At 37.3% G+C, this 23,004-nt stretch overlaps 1 protein-coding gene across 12 annotated transcripts in view; it reads right to left on the reverse strand.

Annotated features, from left to right (window-relative positions):
• LOC133519263 (kinesin-like protein Klp10A) overlaps positions 1-23,004 on the reverse strand; it is a 66,378-nt gene that overhangs the window by 27,294 nt on the left and 16,080 nt on the right. For 7 of the 12 annotated variants that reach the window (XM_061853260.1, XM_061853259.1, XM_061853258.1 and 4 more), the window contains exons 2-3: positions 14,491-14,678; positions 6,069-6,117 (exon numbers count right to left, since the gene is read on the reverse strand). In XM_061853260.1, the coding sequence (XP_061709244.1) occupies positions 6,069-6,117; positions 14,491-14,678 (237 nt within the window). Of the gene's footprint in view, positions 1-6,068; positions 6,118-6,245; positions 6,324-6,401; positions 7,121-11,494; positions 11,600-12,044; positions 12,329-14,490; positions 14,679-23,004 lie in introns of those variants that run through there. The other 5 variants (XM_061853264.1, XM_061853273.1, XM_061853269.1 and 2 more) reach the window with 5 other exon arrangements.

A 23,004-nucleotide genomic window follows, 5' to 3' on the forward strand; every position in this document is an offset into this window, starting at 1 on the left:
GGTTCGAACCCGGAACGTGTATGTAGATATTTATTGTATCTTGCACTTTAATTTCATATTAATCATATTTCTGAATGACTTAGCGAGTGTGAAGCGCGAGTTAAACGTATCAGTTTCAATTTGTACAAAAAAAAAACTTATATTTGGTTGTTCTCCCTGCAGACCCCCCCTGTGGACCCGGGTACGTCCTTAAACTGCGTTCAAAAGAGAGGTATGGGCATTGCGAATGTCATCTCGCTTTGTGTGGTAGGGCACAGCCAGTGGATGTCATTCCAGATCTAGAGCAGAGCCCAACTGGGGAAGTACCTCCACCTTACAGAAAACAGCAGCCAAATAACACTAGACCCTACTCATAGTGTTGTGTTCCTGCCGGTGAGTAAGGTTGCCAGAGCTCAACGAGAGGGGGCGGGTTTAGGGTCGGCAACGCGCATGTAACTCCTCTGGAGTTGCAGGCTTACATAGGCTACGGAGACTGCTTACCATCAGGCGGGCCGTATGCTTGTTTGCCACCGACGTAGTATATAAAAGAGATTCGATAATTGTTATTTTGTCGAGTGTTTTTGCTTTTTTAGTATTTGTTATTCAATAAAATAATACGTTTATCAATAATAAATTGATAATATACTTCGTTCCATCGAAGTGTTCCACGACACTCATGCATTTTTTTATTTATAATGGTATGTTTTGTCTGTGTCAGAGCATGAAGACCAGAATCTTGACTGTTGCACATCAGCGTAAGAGAGAGAACTTAAAGCCAGGAAATTAAAAGGAAACAAAATATTGGGCGCGCCGCGCGAAACATGCAACGGAAGAAATGCCAATGTCGGTGGTTTTTATCTTTTACCTCAATACCTTATTTTACCTGAAAATATAATTCTGTTTGAAATTTCGCTCGTCAGATCCCTCGGTTATATCACTAGTTATTTTATACTAAAATTATACTGCAAAACTAGATATCGAACCAACTGTTAACCTTTTAGGGTTTTGGTTGGAATCTGCCCTTGCGCATATAGTATAGTTTTCTTGTGTTTTTTTCTCATGACATTTGCCCTTGAATTTCAATATAAAATTAAAATATTATGTTAGCCCTCTCTTAATGAGTCATATCTATTTTGGCCGATTTTGGAGTATTTTCGACGGTGTAACCTTATTGAAGACGCAATCATTGCTAAACGCCGAGCTCAGCAAATTGCTACTAATTAGCGATCCTGATTGCGCGTCCCGCGTAAGCAACAAGTCAACGCGGCGCAAGCGGGGCACTAATCGTTGCCAAACTAACGTTACATAACGAGAACGAGCGGTAGATGCGGGCTAGCACGCGACTACGGTGGCCAGGGTGTTCAAAACTTGCGAAGATAAATAATTCATTTTTGGGCTAAATTCACAGGGGATACTACGAAATAAATGCCGAGCTGACCCCAGTCTCCCAAGAGCCGAGTCAAAAATCCGGCTCAACGGTAGGAAAATTATGTTGATGATGATTAAAGGACAATACTTTATTGTCGTGATGGCCTGACCATTAATATTATAGTACTAGCTGTGTCAGGTGTGTGTGTAGCGGTGTGTTTGTATAATTTGATCTATGTATCTAATGTATGTATGTAATGATATCTAATGTATCTTCTTGTGAATAAACTTTCATTCATTCATGTCATTTCGCCTCTCTCCCTCCAAGGCGTGGATTTCCAAAAATAAAGCAGCCTATGTACCAAAATTAGCCTTGAAAAGGTAACAACAAACAGAGTTTGCTACGTGTTCATTATATGTAATCCATATTGCCATATTGTAAAATGTATTGTCACCCTAACAAGTTATCCAAAAATAGCAGAAATTATTCTGGGTCAGAATACAAAACACCGTAGAACAAATCGCGTTACGTGCAAGTGCAGTTGTACTGAACACACCAATTTCCGGTAAATGGGGCGGGCCGAAACTTTAATTGCTTTGGTTAGCCTTATAGGTTTAACTATATAAATATGAAGGACGTAACAGTAAGGTCTATATTGTACTACGTTGTAAACCTTTGAAGTAATTTGCGTACTACCTTTAGGAACTAAGTATTGCCTATCAGTACACGTAGTAAAAAATAAGGTTTATGTTTTTTCTTTTAACTAATTTAATTTAATTGAAATGAACCAGATGTAAAAAAATAGTAACCAAGACCTCATATACCCTAAAGCTCGATTTAAATCAATATTATTGAAATTTGTTATGCTCATTGTGTACCTAGTACCTAGATACAAATTGTGGTCCTATGAAATGAAATCTATTGCAAGATGCTAAATTTTTTTCATTGGTTTGAGTTTAGTTTATGGTTACTTGGTTAGCTTAAGTAGGTCGTTGAAAATCAGCCTAAATGACCTTTACTCTGGGAACAATATCCCAAACACAATATTTCTATAAAAATCTCCTCGGCAAACTCACGAACAAAACCCAGCAATGTTCAAAATATTGTTTATGAATAAAAAGTTAAACAACCACGTTAAGTTTAGTAAATTTGATGTTTTGTCTTACAGTGTTACTTACTGACTTGGCATGGCATTACATGGCGGGATGACCCAAAATGAGTCTTGGCCTCCAACACAACAGTCCGCTATTTTGCTCGATCCTGAGCGAATTCATACAAGCTTTCGCCGACACCGAGCTCACGGAGGTCTACCTCCACTCTATCCGCCGAACGATATGTAGGATAACCTATAGGACAGCGTCCAGTTGGTCGACCCAAGTATGGTCTTACGGTGTTACATGAACTAAAACGCAATTAGGGCATTATATGACGTCATGTACTTTATTGCTCACGGCCGCCTAATAAAGAGGCATCTGTATGTGCTTGCGTTTGGCGAGCTAAGTGTAATGGCCTAATGGCCGCCCGATTAGGAACCAGGATCAGAGCTCTGTCGATACTGTCAATTGCCTGACTCACAAACTTGACCTAGATTATTTATGCTCGTACTTTAAGAGCTAATGAATTTTGGAAATATACAGGTAGGTAGCCGCTAATTAGTAATGAATTGATACTTTTTCATTTCAAATTTTGAAATGTGAATAATTAGGTTTAAAGAGATTTTGTGTTCTATTATGATATGAGTTATGACTTAAATTCCGTTTAGTTTTTACACAACTTAATTTCGCCTACCATTTTGTGTGAATGAACTTAGCATAATAAATTTTAATCTTTTATCCATCAACTTATACTCGTAACATAATTAATTAGATTCCTGCGCGTAATACTTTGATTAAAAAATGTTAAATAAGCTACACAAAAATGGTACACGGCCATTTTCGTGTACTCGATTATCATCATCATCATCATATCAGCCTTTTATCGCCCACTGCTGAGCATAGGCCTCTCTTCTAGTACGCCACTTATCCCGGTCCTGCGCCAATCCCATCTAGAAGTGACCCGCAGTCTTCCGAATTTCGTCCACCCAACGAGCCAACGGACGCAGGCACTCCTTTCGTCTGAAAGCGGCCACCATTTCGTTAGCATTTTGGCCCACCTGTCATCACTCTGCCTGGCAACATGTCCCGCCCAGCTCCATTTTAATTTGGTAATGACGTGTCCGACGTCGTCACCTTGGTGCGATGTCGAATCTCGACATTCCTCACACGGTCTTAAGTTTGGTACCCGATTATACAGTAATCAAATCTTTAACAAACAACGAAATACATCCAGCAGCATATCAAGTAACGAAAGCTATTACATATTCCATAAGACACCAAATTGTATTAATTCAGTATCAGTACAGTGTACACAGGTGATACAAGTGCGATGACCCGAGATGTGGGGCATTTGTACTGTGTGATCGATACAGATCAATGTCTTCCGATAAGGCCAGCCTTAATGGCGTCCAGGATACGGCTACGGTGATACCGGGTCATAGTACTGGGCGATTATGTTAGGAAGTTATAAGTATGTATGAATTGGGATATAGATTACAAGTCAGAGTACGAGGTGAAATAGTTACATTCAGGAGTATAATGTGTCACTTGTGCTTCAGTCCATATATTACTTAAGAGGGAAGATTAGCTTTGCGATATGTTTTTTTTTATAACTAATGATGAAAAAAAGGAAAACCTATAAAGTTAATTTTAATTAAAAAAAACATGGAGAATGGATAAATATTTTCTCTTTTTGTATGGACGAGTGCGTGGTATACTTGCCTCCTAATAAGTTAGTGCCTATTATTTGTAAAGTTTTAGTCAGCTTTTTTAGAATCACTGTCTTAATACTATTTACAATCTGCGTTTTATTTTACGTTAAGTTACATTGTTTCAATCTGCCGTTCTACTTAATCGCATGTTTCCTATTTGTAATCCTATCAATCTTATACCTAAGGATTTATATAAAAAAGCCATAGGCGTGAACCTTTTATAACCAAAGAAAATCTCACGGCATCATTACTAAAGCAATTCATAACCAATTTCTCTCGTGTTAAGCTCATATTCGGATGACAACATTACTGCTACGGCGTTATTGCTGACATCGCCTGCGGCAGTAACGCGGGTGATGTCACTGTCAATTTCCTTGATAAAATGAGTGACGCGGCAGTGAAGCCGCAACAGAATGTGTAGTCATCGTCCGAATATCACCTTTAGCGATCTGCGTGTGTTAAGGTCATATTCAGTTGACAACATTACTGCTAGGCGTTATTGCTGACATCGCCTGCGGCAGTAACGCGGGTGATGTCACTGTCAGTTTCCTTGATAAAATGAGTGACGCGGCAGTGAAGCCGCAACAGAATGCAGTCATCGTCCGAATATCACCTTTAGCGATCTGCGTATTGTCATTGTCACGGAACAGTTACGAACGACTGCCAATCTAATTCAAACATTATTTATTTGCATTTCGCTGCAGGGTGACTGAACTAGCTATTAAATTATATATTCAGTGGCATAACATCAGTTATAAGCTCGCTATGTTGTCCAAGAACAATGTTTACCAACCAACTTGACCCGAGCAATGACCTCTATTTTCGTGCAACGTCGACTTGGTCATCTTCGACCTCCCAAAACTTAAACGATGGCTTTTATGAAAAGAGAACGATTGAATATTTTAAATATTTCAATATTTATAAAAAAAAAATATATATATATATTCAAATATGCGCGAAGAGTTGCCTCCCCCATAGAAAATTTGAATTTTAAGCCTTTTTCTACTAACAAGTTGGGTGTGTTTTAGTATATCTGCCAAATGTGACCAATTAAAATAACTAACACAAACCACTTACAGCTCTCCTCGCCATAGATAAGGTTAAATTATGACAGGATAAATACTACAAACAATTTTAATCACTTTATGACCTACTCCAACAATTTATTTAATATCAAAAGATCAAAGATCGGTTACGAGAAAACAACATAAAGACAACGATTGGCTACATGAAAAATGACCAATCGTTGAGTCAAGATTCTGCTTAATCTCAGCACATTTACATACAGCCCGTGTGTCATTTTCATTTCACAAAGCAAACAATAAAGTGAGTTTAATATCTTGTGAGATCGCAAACCGTTACGAACTCCTCATTAGGATAGTCTTTGTGCTATATTTAGGACGACGGCATAGGACACAGGTATGATTCATGGACAACAAACAGATTTCTTGCAACTGCTAAAAATAATACGACGAACACATACCTATCTAAAGAAAGTAAAAATAAAAAATTGAACTTGCAGAAAGTGTCTTCTAGAATCCGTCTAAGATAACTTTGCACCGATTCGAATGGAACAAAGTGAGTCTATGCCATTATAAACGTCATATTTTCATAGAAATTTGACATTAATGATGACATAGCCACACTTTGTCATTGAACATACTATGCTGAGTTAGCTTCGTCAGACTATTGATTTTTTACGTAGGTACTTAAAAAAAAGTAAATTTACATCGTTCGAATAAAACGATTACTAATATTCACTATTCACTATTGTTGACTATTATTCTAGTGTTGGCTTAGAGATTGTTTACAGCTGCAATACTTAGTTAAAAATAGAAATAAATCGTGTAGCACTTGCGTTTCATTTGTCGTGAAAAGCAGGAACTATCTTATTAAAATATGCAATAAACTTACCTTTCGTGGGCACTGGGATGGATTGGTGGATGGATTGTCGAGTCATGTCCTAAAACAGAAAAATCACGTGAATAAAACAATACACAACACCACCCATTAATTACACAAAAAGCAACTTAAAACAGAACACAGCAAATACTATCTTACAAAAGATACGAAAAGAAGTCAAATATTTACAAATAAAATTATAAAAATCGACGGACTAATAAACTGACTAAAACACTTCCAAACAAATCGTGCCAAGTTCAAACTGAAGCCTGCATCGCGTCTGAAATTAGCCACGAGCTCACTTCAATCTAAAAACACTATTCACATCGCTACCAAATTACCAACGTTTTTGAAGCAGTTTATAAAAAAGCTGGGTATCATCGGGAAGAAATAAAGGATAAAATTCAGTATATCATATGGACACTACTTGAGTTACACTTTCGAAAATGTTCAGAGCACCGCGCGCGACCGTATGCGGGCATGCTACAGTAATAAGCATTTTTGTTCTAAATGTTACGTAAGTTAGAATAGTATGTAATAACAAAGAGGTAGCTGAAACTGTACGTTTAATGTTAGCATATGAAGACAAAGTAGCGTGCTATCAAGAGGATAAGTCCTCAACACTTTTCCTTGCTTTGGATACCACAAGACGTGGACGTACCAGACACGTGGGCAGAGAAAGTCTTCAGTGGTTCTGAACACGACCTTTTAATTTGGCAAACTCTGTAATCTAGAAGGGTTTTGTCCCGAACCTGTTCTGTTAATTGCAAAAAATATTCAATGTATTTACTTGGTTATCGTTTTGAATATTTATGTCTAATCTACGTCACTTTTGATTATTATTTTTTGACTACAATATCTTAATATTCAAAGAACAAAGGAGTTTTAACTATTGCATTTAAGGAATCGCGTGCAACGCGCATGTCAGATGTCCGTTATGCACTCTGTTAATTTGCTGGAAGGTCAGCGAGTGCATAACACAAGAATTTAATACATATATAATATTGATGGACCAAAAATACGAAGGCCTACATAATAACATAAATTAAATCATAAAATGCAGAGTGATTTCCGTGTTTAGAAAATGTAGTACAGTTTAATTCTAAAAACAATAATAGTGCCGTATATTACCTTTAATTTGTTTGATTCTAATTGAACCTTTTAATTGAGATTATTCAGTGATTTTATGTAGTATCTAATTTTAGTATTAAACACTGTATTTACTAATGTAATTCTAGGAGTCATTCTCTCTCGCAGACGTCCAAGATACAGGCTCAGGCTAGTTTAGAGTCTGATGAATATATCTCTGCACATGAATACAACCTTTATGATAATAAATAATTTGTATTTGAAATTCAAAGAAAGAATGATAAGACAAATAACTGATACAAAAACTAAACAGTTATTATTATTATTTTTATACTACGTCGGTGGCAAACAAGCATACGGCCCGCCTGTTGGTAAGCAGTCTCCGTAGCCTATGTACGCCTGCACTCCAGAGGACATGCGCGTTGCCGACCCTAAACCCCCCCTCGTTGGGCAACCTTACTCACCGGCAGGAACACAACACTACGAGTAGGGTCTAGTGTTATTAGGCTGCGGTTTTCTGTAAGGTTGAGTTACGTACCCAGTTGGGCTCTGCTCTGGATCTGGAATGACATCCGCTGTGCTATGCCCTACCACACAAAGCGAGATGACATTCACAATGCCCATACCTCTCTTTTGGACGTAGTTTAAGGAGGTACCCGGGTCCAACAATTAAATACTGGTTAATGATGACCAACATCGTTGTTCGTTGTTAATCCAATTATGAACGCCAGTTTTCTTCAAATACTTACTATCTTACCTACTAGACAACAATTGTCCCGTCCCAAATTAGATTATAATCGGTAGCGACTAGTCAGCGACCCAGTTAGCGATCGGTCGGTCCGAATTAACATTGACCACGCTAATTCCTGGCCAGATGCGTTATTAGGGTTAATTTGCATGTTTTAATTGTATATAACGTTTCATTTTACGCTTGTTAATCTAGTTTAAAGACTGGGAAAACTATAATCATTAAAGTACCATGATCTGTTGACAAATGAAAGTCCAAAGGTATTACGGACAGAACTGGCAGAAAACAAACAATACTTTTTTTGCTTTTTACTGTGTAACCAGGTTTAATTTTACGCCTGTTAGCTACGTTTAAATTCGTCAATAATAAATTGATAATCAGTTTGCTACAAAATAAATAGGGAAACAAAATTACATGATAAACAACGTGAGCAAGAAAAGTATTTATATTAGATTTTGAGTTGTTTCACGCTTTCATTTCACGCTTGTTATCTAAATTTTAAATATTTGGTACAATGTCAGCAAAAAGAATACCAGTGCAATATAAAGTATATTGACCACAAATATTTCTACAAAGTTGAATTCCAACCTGTTTATGTAAGACATAGGTTTGCGAACGGTATTACGAATGCATCTGGGCCAACTGCAGGATGCGGATTGTAATTTCCTCGTCTACTCGATCACCTGGGTGAAATGGGAATCCTTCGCTTTCCCTTCAGTTAAGATATAAATTAGCTTGCTTTACTAGCACAGGGTGTCAGGTAATATAAACCCCTACATATATATGTGCGTTAGTTATTTTTTCTGTTATTTGGAATTCTATTCGATGGTGAATCATACCACTTTACGAATTTCTCATAACATTTAAGCTAATTACTTAATTTAAGACTAGGATGAAAACCATAGTACTAAAGACAAATCGCAATTAGATTTGTCTTACAGGCTTATTACACGGACGATTCCTGAGAGGTAATTGTCGAGAGAATTGCGATCCCATTAGGAACAATTTACTTCCCGCCAGGAAACCTAATAATGCTCAGCCCCTGGGGCATCAAGGGAAGGTTTTTTTTACAACAAGAAAGGCGATGGAATTCATTCTGAGACGTTAGGTATATTACATTCCGTTCCAGAACATCGCATAAGACAGAAATGAGAACTGTATAAAAGCTAAAATCAAACTAACTTAACAAAAAAATCACCCAAAAAAAACTGACCACATGCACTGATCAGACCGGACCGGAGTGGCCAAATCGAAATTCCTCTCATATTTAAATTTAAGCAAAAATATTGTTTTCTCAGTAACTGATTTATGTAAATCTTCTGAGAAATAAATATCTTAAGCCATAAAGTGTTATTTTTAAAGAAAGATTATGAAATTTAATGAACGAAAAAGTTTATTTACTGACGGTTTACGGTTTAGTTTCTCAAGAAAAACATAGATGGCGCTGGTTGTCTTAAGAACACAATCGTATTCTTGTGTATGCTTATTTCGTTTAATTTAAGTAAAAACCATTTTGGAGGCTACCTTAATAAAGTTAACGTTTGCACAAGTACTTTGTCATCGAATATGCTACTTTTAGGTAATTTTAAATTAACACAATATAGAGGTCACATACAGGAAAAGCTAGTAAACCAAATCAGAAATCCTGGGATATAATTTCAATTACAACGCAGCTAACAACAGGCAGTCTCCTTTCAGATGGCGTCGATATTCATACATCGAGGATGTTTTGAGCCCGTGCCAAATGAGGGAGCAATAAGGAGTGTTCGTTAGACGTAGCATCGCCGGGTATATTGCTACCAATTCCGTGAATTCTAGTATATATGTATAGAATGTTACATGATGCCTTAGAGACGTGCAAGATGAGAAAAATGTCTATAGTTATAAAAGCTTGCGGAAGTTTATTTTCCCATAGGAAATTATAACAATTTTTCCGAAATGTTTCCTTGTGGAAATTTTCATAATTTGGGAACTTGCAGTCGGCATAAGTTACTTTATTTAATTATTGAAACAACGCATTACGCATTTTGAATAACGGAAAAATACCATAAGCTGGAGCCTAGAATGCTCAAGCTCAAGCCTAAGCATATCAATCGATCATTGACATTTTCTAACTACAGCCTTCTTAATGCTTAAAAAAATTAAATGATATATAACGATTTACGTTTAAAGTTGCATAACGTCAGAGATTATATTGTATTTATAAATGTCATAGTTACTTTGACTACGTTACTTTCTGCATATCATCTACATAAAAATTATAAAATAACTACAACTAATTAAATGGAAACACTATATAAAGCATATTGAAAGTGACGGTATACTTAAGAAAGCTAATCACTTTGAGCTATATATTGGCTTTGTTTCATAGTTCACTATCCCCTATGAATCGCATTAGGGTATTAACAAGTTAGCATCATTTATCGTACACTTAATTACTAGACACGCCCTATCGTCAAGAACGGCTGCAGGCTGACAAAAAAGTATTATAAAATAACAGATTACAAGTACAAGTAGATATATGCACAGTCAGCTGCAGAAAAAAAGTGACCCCCCTGCAAAGAAATTTGTTTGCAAAGGTGCTAAGCGAATAGTATTGCTGACTGTATTTCCTGTGACCGAGGTTCATAAAACCAGCAAGGGCCCATTAATAATAGTGCACCGAAAGAAAAATTATCAAGTCGCTTGTTTTAAGTTAAATGGTTTTAAGAACATCGTCATTCATTTAGGAATAATAAAATAATCCTGAAAAAGAAAAGAACAATTTCCATTGGTGAAGTCTTTTGTGCGTACCATTTGTAATCTTACATGCACACCGTCCACCACAAAGACGTCGTGTGTCCTGTTAGAAGATTTGTGGAAGAATATAAATAACAATTCCCCCAGATGCAACCATATATTTAACAAAGTATGTTTTAAGTGGTATGTTATATTTATTGTGACTGTGCCATTATTCCTCTAAAATGTATTACCAAGAAGTTAACAATATTTACACAATACGCCAGTTTTTGAAGAAACATTCCTTTTGGAATTGGTGTGGGAAGATGAATCAGCGCCGACATGATGTCATGCCATTAAATAAGTGCAAATAGTAAACAAAATCCTTACAAGTTAACCTTTAACGGTGATATCAAAGTGTAGTATTAATTCTAATTGCTTCAAATATTCACAATACAACTACGGAACAATCAATTGAGTTTTTGTCACGGTAGGACAACTTGCATTGTGTGGCCAACATGACAATAACACAATCGATCAGAAACCAAAACAAGCTGTTCACTTGGTGTGCAAATCATAGTTCGTGGAGCAACGTAATGATAAAACAGTGTGTAGAAACAGTTTTCGGATCAAGTGAGAGAAACCTTGGTGATGGCACGAATTTTCGTATCTTAAATTTATTGGGATTGGATTTTTTTATTGTAATAATTGCGCCTGACATTCCCAAATGGAATATCAAGTTGCTGATAGATTTGAGCATTCACTTGTAATGAGCATGCTCGCGAACAAGAGATGCTCAAGTCCATCAGCACCTTATGGCAACCAAGAGATACAAGAATTCACGACAGTGGCGGTTCTCTCCCGGAGCCCGTGCCCGTCGTACCGTCCGTGAGTTGCGCACGGGCAGCGTGTGGCCGGAGTCGCCGGTGCCCTCGCCCTCCGCGCCTGCCAGGAACCCGCCGTCGTCCGACGAGGAGCCCGATGCCTCCTTCAAGCATCAGGCAGAGGATTGGAGTTCGAACGATCGTAAGAGGACATCCAGAGATGTTTAATACCCTATTTACTTAAAGGTACTAACGCGGCAAGATCGGCAGTAAGGTCTACACACTCGTAATGTTCTTGTCTCTAGCACTCTGTGTCTCCCACTGCTCTTCTTTGGATTTTACAAAAGAAAGAAACAACTTCTGTAGCACTGCGCAGCGCAACTAGCAGTGAAAGTGTCTCGTAGACAAACGCTGCCCGTTGATCTTTTTGATCTAGCTAGACATAACATTTGGCGCACAGCGGGAGATGGGACAAAGAGTCAGACAAAACTGAACAGCGAAAGTGCCCAGTCGATCGTGCGTAATTCTTTCGCGATACTTTTTTTGCGAGCCTAATCTAATCTAGGCTTTCACGAGACCGATCGAACTCCAATCTAGAGTAAAACTCACAGGTTTATCCGTGGCGTCGTCTGACATGGTCATCGTATCGAATCTGCGGAACACTAGCGTCCCTAACGTTCCAGTCCGAGTGGAAAGTGAAACTGTTCTGCTAATAGGGCGATAGAAAATCGATGCGAGCCGTGCGTCAGACAGCCGTACAAGTCGTAAGGTCGTTGGGTATCAATCATCTGACCGACGGCCGGCACGCGACTAATGCATTGTTGTGGTAAACATCGACAGCCGCTACTTGTAAGTGTTTCGTGGTACATATATCAAAAACAGACATCACGTGAATATTTAACGAGCACCATAATAACACACAGTGATATTGATATTAAATTTATTTTCAGATATGTACGCATCACGTGTAAAATCTACGTTGCACTACCTGTTGTGAAATGCGGTTTGAAAGGCGTGCGTGTTGCCTTAGCAACAGTAGTGACTTTAAAAACTATCTAAATTTCAATGCTCTAACATTTTGCACTATAATATAGGATGGTATAGTGTGTGCAATAATAACAACACTAATGAACAAAAAGTTTTCGCATTGCAATAAAATGATCACCTGCCAGCTGATGATGTATGGGAACATTTCTACATTGTTCTTGAGTTTCTATGACAGTCGTAACACTACTAGGTTCCGTCCATTGATGAGCAAATTTCACTAGTAATTGGGCAATTGACTTGATATTTCTTGTAAATTTCAAGTAATATGTGCTAGGGTAGCAAAAGTGGAAGACACATTATACTTTCCCGGGTTGAGGCGAAGAACTGTGCGTCGAATAGCAACGTGCTTGTGGGCAAACAATGCGAGTGATCGCGGGTTGGTACGCGCTGAAGCGGCCAGCTAATCGATATCCATGGCGGAGTCATGGTTCACCCACTAAAGTGGGTAGCCATTGATTACTCGAAAAGTGTAGATAACACATGAAATGCCAATAATCTGATAATACTACCCATAAATATAAACAATACTACATAATTACTCTTATAAGCATATTATTTGTTAAATAAAAATGTTATAGTTTTGGTGGAGTTAAAATAAAATGATGAAGAATTAAAGTGAGTTGTTTTAATGTGGAGACACGGTCAGGACCAGGACCCCTTCTATTCATATTGTCTCGCACATAAAATTGTAATTGTAATTTTATGTGCGAGACAATATGAATAGAAGGGGTCCTGGTCCTGACCGTGTCTCCACATTAAAACAACTCACTTTAATTCTTCATCATTTTATTTTAACTCCACCAAAACTATAACATTTTTATTTAACAAATAATATGCTTATAAGAGTAATTATGTAGTATTGTTTATATTTATGGGTAGTATTATCAGATTATTGGCATTTCATGTGTTATCTACACTTTTCGAGTAATCAATGGCTACCCACTTTAGTGGGTGAACCATGACTCCGCCATGGATATCGATTAGCTGGCCGCTTCAGCGCGTACCAACCCGCGATAAAATTGTAATTGTAATTTTATGTGCGAGACAATATGAATAGAAGGGGTCCTGGTCCTGACCGTGTCTCCACATTAAAACAACTCACTTTAATTCTTCATCATTTTATTTTAACTCCACCAAAACTATAACATTTTTATTTCATTGACAAGTCCAATTCTTCTCTAGTACTTATACTACTAGTTTACTTGATACTCTAGTATCTGAAGCAATCAGTCTACCGTAAACTGCAAATTGAAGAAAGCAAGGTTGCTTGATAATGATGCTATATAAATGCATCATCATGAGATGATGTAACGCCAACGTTTAATATATCGACTATTTAGTAGTTATGATTAGTAGATGAAATCACTCGAGTTTAGTTCAGATGACAAGCGTTAGAGTAGGCGATTAGTTCGGCAAGCAAGCGAGCGTGGTCATTGACTGAGCCGCGACACGGTTCAGTGGTACAAAGACCTGCCTCAATTTTATGGATCAGGGTCCTTCCGGCATCCCTGCACGTGTGTAGTATGCTAATACTTTACAAATAGAGTACAATATTTAAAACTTATTATTTTTCAATGAGACTATAGAGAACAATAAAATATATAAGTTAACCACAGAGGTTTTGCACATGTTTTACTTGTCTCTCTCTACCTATTATGAGTCAAAAAAATTCACGACAGTACTTATTTGGGTCCTAAGTTCTGTCACAAAGGTTTTGTAAGTACATGTCCTATTATTTAAAGATTACAACTTACAACACGCCATACAAACTCATATGAAAAATTTATCTTTCTTCAACATTAATTAGCATAAAAGCGGAAAACCTTTGTAACGCATTTGTTTCTTCTTAAAAAGATCGGGCCTTCTACAGGAGTACATAATTGTCGCTCGAAACTATGTTCTCTGGCTAGGGTAGCTTACAATACATGCGTAACGTGCGTCACATTGACTTTTCGCTTTAACTTTTCTTAGTAAAAGTACCAGGAGAGCATATCGTCCAAAAGCTTACCCGTGTAATTTTATTAGGCATAGGCTGTAGATGCGGCGTGTGCCTCGAGCCGGCCAGCTCCGGGTTGAGCGAGAGGATGGCGTCGATCTCCACCTCCTTGCCCTTGGTCTCGCCGCGCTCGTACCACTCCACAGTGACCGAGCGCGTCTCCAGGCTGACGCCGGACACGATGGCAGAGTGAATGCGCCCTGGAATTCACAGTTATCATGTGGTTAGGACAGACGAGATGAAGGTAAAGAAAAAACAAATACAAATTGACTTGGTAGAATCAGGGTAGAAATGTTATGTAACTGTCTATCCTCAATGTATATTTTATCCTATATGGATATGATATGAGGATATGGAATATCGACACTAGCAACAGTTGCTGCGGTTATTTCTAAACCTCATTTACACAGCTGCTTCACCGAGCTCAATGTTGCAATGCAACTACAATAACAACGCCTACGTAAAATCAACTCGTATGTCACCAATACAAATAATACAATAATCCATTTAAACTGACGCTAAAGGTAAGCAGTGCCAAATATCTAAAAGGTTTTATGCAGTTTTGTGCACAAACATTTTTCAGTATAATCTATGTCACTGCATAAAGCGATGAAGCCCAGCTTTTGTGCCAACCTATTCAAATGTATGCTGAAAGGCAACGAGAGATTAAATGGCCCGCGGACGGGTTAAAACAAAGGCAAAGATTAAAGATACCGTTTATTTTGTTTCTATTATGCACTGGCGAAGTGAGAAATGCTATTTCATGACATCGGCTAGACGCATTTGCCGTATGTGTCTAATAGTTACTTTTATCAATATTTTAGCATTTTCGTATTTAATAGTTTCTGTACAGGGCAAGTATTCTACTGTGTCAAACCATTCAAATACTCATTAAAGCTAAAGGATTTTGAATGACCTGAGTACCGACCAAACAAAAGCCGAGTTTAGAGGTAAGGCTTATGTTATCTACACCGTGTTTTTATTGAATTCCGTTAACTTCGGGGTATCGGTAAGTACGTTTAAAGAAACTAAATGGCATAGTTAATTTTCAAAAAAAAATATTTTTTATGTTTATAAAAAGTAATTAGTTGCATCTAGCGTTATTGTAACACGGGCGTTACATTTAACTCAACCAAAACAATTGAAAACTGTGATGTGACATATCAATGTCATTTGGAACATCGATCGTCCGAGATAGCACTTGCGTTTAGTAGCAAATGTATGAACTCGTACTAAACACTAATCATTATGTAAACAGGCCCTAAGGCAAGTGTACACGCTTGTAAAAGATAAAAAATAATTATTGATTATATCCGAAATTGAGTTAATTAGAATACCGGTATCTTTGAGAAAGTTACTTAATTTAAGCTCAGGGATACACCCTTGAAATGAGTTGAAATTAACGGAAATAAAAAAAACAGGGTATATGAATAGATTCGTTCGCTAGAACGAAAAACTATGCTGCTTGGTGTTCCCTTATACTAATAATATAGATTCATATAGATTACTTTAATATAATTTATATTGTAATTTCATATTATGAAACAAATCTAAATCTATAGATATTATAAAATAAAAATGTCATGTCAAAGACTAAGCCCAGTTGTTTGTGCTTATACTCGTATTATATATGTAACTGATATCGCCAAAAGGAAACTCCAGCATAAGGTGTATAAGGTACGCGGACAGCCAAAAACAAAGGCTAGGAGATGTCTCAACGGAGGTGTCTGGTGAGGTCGGCTAGACGCATTAAGTATGCCGTAATGTGTTTAGACAGCAAGGCCGAAGCAGGGATGCGGGGAAAAGTTTAGGTGTTGATATTAAATGGAGCCAGACTGTTTAAATTGCAAAAACAACAGCTTGCCGCTTGTCGGTTTTAGGTTTACTTTTATTCAAGAGAACATTGAAATTTATGAAATGTATATAATTGTTAGCCTTTATTTATTTATTTTATTAAGACCCTATTTCGGATATCACAGATCCATACGTGATTACTTTCAACATTGGGACATTTCTTTGCCGATATTATCAATGGCAGCAACCAAATGCCTAAGTTTGCTTACAGCGATTCGAAATATGCCGAAGGGATCCCTAGGTATATGCACATTGCAAGATTGGCACAGATCTGGAGCTTTCTAGAAGCAACAGAAGCCATTTATTAGTCGTAAAACCGCAAATCGATCGTAAAGTTCAGGAGGATGCCTGCCTCTGTACCTATTTCATCATACATTGGCAGCAAATTGAAAACATATTCAGTTCCATCAACTAACCGTGTTGCGCAGGGCTCAATCGATTCCTGAAAATACTTGACCGTGTTCAGCGATTAATGATCCATCATAAGGGTTGCCAGAATTTACAGAAATACATATATTATAATAATTGTGAGAGTAGTAGTAGTGTTGGACTTTTTTAAATGTTGTTTGGTGGAGGCAACAATGATTTCGCGTCAAAAAAGTAACTTTTTTATAATAGAGGAGGCAAACAAGCAGACGGATCACTTGATGGTAAGCGATTACCGCCGTCCATGGACACTTGAAACACCAGAGGGGTTGTAAGTGCGTTGCCGGATTTAAGATGGGAGTACGCTCTTTTCTTGAAGGTTTGAAGGTCGTATCGGTCCCGAAATACCGCAGATTCATTTCACAATTTAGCTGTGCGAGGCAGAAAGTTCCTGGAGAAATACACAGTTGAGGACTGCCAACCATCTAAGTGGTGAGGATGGAAATGTTATCGCGTAGGGCGCTGGCGAAAAGAAGCGGCGACATCTAACATAATTAAAATCACGGAGCTAAATATTGTTTAGGTACGTTACAGGAACCATAAAATTGTGGTTACCGCCCTGTACGAAGTATACAAATTTTTCATCCTGGGTAAGGAAAACGTACCTACTCGTAAAATGTTGCACATTCAGCACGTTGGGGCGGTAACAAAGAAATATAGCTCTCGACATTGGTTTAGGCGACAAATAACTACAATCTCGAGCATAGAACACTCGTTTCTAGTTTTCTTCACTTCGCTTTTTTGTAGAATACAAGCTTACTTCTGAATAGTGGAAGTAGGTATAAGTAGGCACACAAATGAACGTTATAATATTCGGCCATCGTGAAAGCGAGAACGATTGCGATGACACGGTGCTTTCTCGCGTATTGTTGTTGGGATAATGCGCTCGTTGGGGCGCACGACCTTATCACAATAGGGGCCTGGCACATACGCAAATATCTATTCGATATCCAGCAAAACCATATCGCAATACATTCACGTTCGTTTTTTTAAGATACTCTCGGCTACAGTGAACCAAAACGTTCGTTACACATACACCGTGTTTTTTTTTTTCGTTAATTTCAAAGGTGCATTCCTGAGCTTAAATTAAGTAATTTTCTCAAAGACACCTGTATTCTAAGTAACTCTATTTCTGAGACAATCAATAATTTATTTTTATCGGGTGCGTCATGAAATGTATACGCACTTTTGGTATAATTTTACTTTACAAACGTTCATAACGTATAATAACGTTAAGTATAATGTACAAAATGTCTATTTTCAAAAAGTATAAGCTCATAATGATATAACATATATAAAATATATCATTGTTTCGCCTAACGAGCTTAAGAAATAATTCCGTTTGAAATAATCTACAATTAGTATACATATCAAAATGTCGAATAACATTTTAAATAATATTCGAATATAAAGCAGCAGAGCGTGTAGATAATGTCACGGAAGAGTATTGTTTGACAGGAGTATAGATAGGTACGACGACGAGTGAAGCGAGGAGGAGCGTGTTAGGTGAACTGCGAGCTAATTGAACTGACTTTTTTTTGGAGAATTGTAAGGCGTTTATTAGTATGTTACTTTTTTAGCTTATTATTGGTAATCGTTGTTATATATTTTTAAAATTATATTGATTCAACATTATATTACATGAATTTTACCATAAATGATAGTACTTACAGGATGTTATTGATTATGAAATTATAATTTTCGTTGTTATTCGTTATAATCGTTATTCTTAGTGAATGTTATACTTTTAAATATTATACTATTAGAGTTTATATGTTCTATGGAATATACCATAAGTACGTATACGTTTCATTACTTACCCATTTTTATCTTATAAGGCCATTACAAGCGTATACACTTACCTTAGGGCCTGTTTGCATATTGATTAGTGTTTAGTACGAGTGTATACATTTGCTACTAAACGTAAGTACTATCTCGGACGATCGATGTTCGAAATGACATTGATATGTCACAGTTTTCAATTGATTGGTTAAATTAAATGTAATGCCCGTGTTACAACAACGCTATACGCAACACTTACTTACTTTTTATAAAAATATTTTCTTTTTTTGCGGATTAACTATGCCACTTAGATTGCTTAAACATACTTACTCATATCCCGCAGTTAACGGAATTCAATAAAAACACGGTGTATACAAGATTAATACTACTTCCCCAGGTTCCCCACGTTTACATACTCGAAAGGTAAGATACGAAAGTACGAATTATAAACTTATATGAAGACTCCATTTTTTCAGCATAGTTCGGATATTGAGGTTTAGTGTGTTGATCTTGTTGGTTGTTGATCGACCCAGCCAGTTTACAACCAGCGTTGAAAGCTAGTATCAAGACGAAAGTGGACGTCAAATTCCCTTATAAACGTAGTTCTAATTTTCGTCTCTGAATTTAAAGATTATTGCAAATGTTTCGACCCAATTAGATGTGTTATCAACCACAGCTACATTTAATTTTTTTTCCTCCTAATATGTTCCTAATTCTTATTAAAAAAAAAGTCAAACTAAGGGTTAAGCTATGGTTTGGTGTATATTAATACATCAAATTATGTTAAAATATTTTCCACAGTATCAATATCCAGATAAGAAAATGTTGGCGGCGGTCGTCCCCCTTTCCTCATAATGAATGTACGTTTGGTAACTTCACCATGATTAGTGATTCAGATATACAAAAAAACCAAAAGCAAATTTCTCCAATAGCCCATATCCCATACCAAATAGCTGGCCTTCGACTGAGATTAATGCGTTACTTACAGAACTGCTACCGTATGAATACGAAAGGTTCCCATCATTGTGCGCGTCAAAAGGCATTCATATCAAGCGGCAGCCGCACGCTTGCTCAGTGACTCACGGCAATATCACCTCTGCCTTTTAGGTACGTTGTTTAAAAGTTCAACTTTTCTGCGCTTTTGGTGAATATTGGCTCCAGTAGTTATTACAAAAGAGAATTTAAAAATAAATGGCTTACCTACAGCTTCGAAAAATGTGCATATCTCAGTTTGTTGGATTTATAATTTCTCAAACATTGTCTTGTTTTCCAATGTCCAACAAATCTGCTCACATTCTATTAAGAGTTCGTAAATTCAACCTTTCCCTACGTGTTCCCCTTCCATAAACCCCAACTGTCTCGGGAGAAACTAAGATATACGCACGCTAACCCGAGCGTGCGGAAGGTCGGCGACCTTGCCCTCGCCCGTTATAATTAGGAGTTCCTCAGGGTGCCCCGCCATTGTTAAGACTTTTAATTAATCATTTTTATCATCATTATGAATAGGTTTGACTTGATATGTGCATAGTATTTAAAGTGAGACTCAAATGTCAATCCATTCCAGCGGATGTATACAATTAGCACGGCTTCAAAAGCAAACTCATCTCCGTCGGTCTAATTTAAGCGGGCGTCACATTTTAGAATTTACAACATTGTAACCTGTGTACACACATAGAAACATTGTGTACGTGCGTTGGATACTGCTTTGCAGCCATCGTATACATAGTTGCCATGGTTACGCTCCGCGACCGAACCAACGAAAGTGTATCGAACTGCCAAAATCGAGCAAAAAGTGAAGGCAAAACATGTAAAAAAGATGCGAACGTTCGAAAACTCCGAATAGAGTCGTGACAGCTAATCAACGCAATAAAGAAGTTGTTTGGCTGGTTCAATAACAATAACCAAAAACTATGAAAGTGGTTCAGTTGTTGACAAGCGCCCAGCTGAACTGAAAACAGAGCCGGCACGTAGTCATGACTTTAGATAACAACTTTCAAATTAGAGTAGGTAATCAATATCGCCTTATAAAATAAAGCTTTTCATGAATCTTTTGGAGGTCAGAAGTGAAATCTGAATTATTAAAGACTAATTCCGACGTCCGTCAAGATAAAAATAGATGCGCTAGAATTGCGTAAATATCAATATCAAGGCATAAAAGTAATGTTAACGGTTAATCCGAGCAATAAGCGCCGTTTATTGGTGACAACGAATACATGGCCAACTGCCAATATGTAACCATGTCCACCAGATTAAAGAGAGCCGACACAACTTGACAGCCTTCAACAGCCGAAGATCACAATATATTGGCGTATTGTTCAGCCTGTTACAGTTTCATTTGGTCGCGTGCAGTGCGTGTCATTGACCTGTTAACGCATCGCAGTGAGCTAATTATAATTTGGCTGCGTTTCCTCGTGAGCTCATAGGCTCATTCAACGTGCCGGGATGGCGAGGTGCTATTAACACTATGCATATCCATTAACTCTCTCCACGCTCACCTACATTGAAGGTGCAATTTGCTAATAATTATAACTCACTAGTTCAAAGTGTAGGCCATCAAGCTCAATTACATTTTTTGTATGTTGTGTGCTAGTTACAGCTTTGAAACCGTTGTCCATAACACAAATAGTTAGCAGGCTTGGTGAAATATATCGCAGAAACAAGTGTCTTAACTATTTATAGTAATGATGACCTAATTTCCATGCATACACAGCATATGTTAATGCGTACGACTAGTCGGCTCGTTGAAAGCATATAGATATGTTGATAATGTTATTAAGCAAGAGCAAGAAATGTGCAAGAGACATAACGATTAGTCCGTGAAGAAAAGAAAAGAAAACTAGTTCGCATCGCGGTTCCCACGGCATCATAGGGAGAGAGGAACAATTACTAGTTGCAATACTTGCAATGCATCAACTTAACTATACCTTTGCGTTTACGCGGAGTCGAGTTACGGTATACGTTACATCGCACACCTATCACAGCTCTGAGTGTTAACACTTTGATACTTATGATAAGGCAATCATTTTACAATTATCATTTGAAAGCGGATGTATATAAAGACTTACGGCGTATTTGTGTAAATAAAAAAAAGTCTGACAAGTCTAACAAGACGCTTGATAATCGTTTGTCCTTATCTGTCATTATGACATTTTTATTAGTTAGAAAGAAACAAAATATAACAGAGGTTTGCTAAGTTTTATAAATAAAGGGGTTAATGAGCAAAATCATAAGTAAAATTAACCTAGTGACAGATTTCTCCAATTTCCTACAGCTCGAAGTTAAGAAGGTTCAGAGATACTCCAGGTAACATAAGGGTCAGAAATGTCACTGAGATATGAGGCTAAGACGAAGGTCAAATTCGTGAAATGCCGGCTTAGATCAATGTGGCTTTCCATACAAAGCACAACCCTAAATGGTTAAAGAACCATATCTAAAGATTTCCGAGAATCCGTACGTGAATTTCCGCGATGCTATACTATACTAGATATGTTTTTGGATTCTACTCGTAGTGAATTTTAAGTATTGAGTCTACCAATGTTTCCTGAAAGGAAACCACTTATACTTTTTTAATATCAAAATATTTACAGGGAGAAAGAAAGTTCATAAATGAAACGGGAGATCTATTTCCCCGCAAATTGGAAAATAGATTTCCATAGATACCTCCCCTTTTTCATTTTCTAAGCAATAAAATAGACTCTTTCCTAGTTCATTGCTTTCATCTACCTTAGTAAAATTGTCCAACATGATTGAATCTTATTCGCGGCTTCCTCGGCAAGGTTCGCTAGGAGAGTGTAAAGTAAAAGTAGGTACAGCCGTAATGAGGCAGCTCGCATAGTGATTTCGCAAAACGCCGCGACCGTGGCCCACATAAAAAAACAATTGCCGAGCGCTTTAATACATTATTATTTTGTGATTCGTGTTCCGGTCGGTAGCTCCTTATAGAAAGTCACATATGGCTGAATTTCCTACTGTCTCTATATTACATGTAGAAATTTAAAGTATGAAAGAGAGATATTGTCGGCGACATAGGTACTTAGAATGACTGCATCGCAACTGTGCTCTCTTCCTTTTTTTCGGTAGCAACCTCCTTACTATAAAATACGTAATTAATGTCAACCAAAGATTATAATCATAATCATAATCATAATCTCCGAAAAATGCAAAAACAGTTAAAAACTGTCACGTCAAATAAAAATAGTCATTTACACACAAATTTTCAACAAGGCTTGTTTTGTTAATAACTTATCTTTAATTATTATAGGTATGTATTAGTCTCAACTCAACCAAATAATTAGTTTAAAAAAACATTAAAGGTTAATTTTAACAAATTGGTACGTTCTTACATGAAACAAAGTCAAGGGTAACCAGTCAATCAAAATGCACACAGAATGTGAACAAATTAACGCATATTATGTCACGTAATGAGTTTGACATTTCATCGCCGAGGCCAATGACTTTATATAT

This window comes from Cydia pomonella, chromosome 6 (assembly GCF_033807575.1).
Source record: "Cydia pomonella isolate Wapato2018A chromosome 6, ilCydPomo1, whole genome shotgun sequence".
NCBI classification, from domain to species: domain Eukaryota; kingdom Metazoa; phylum Arthropoda; class Insecta; order Lepidoptera; family Tortricidae; genus Cydia; species Cydia pomonella.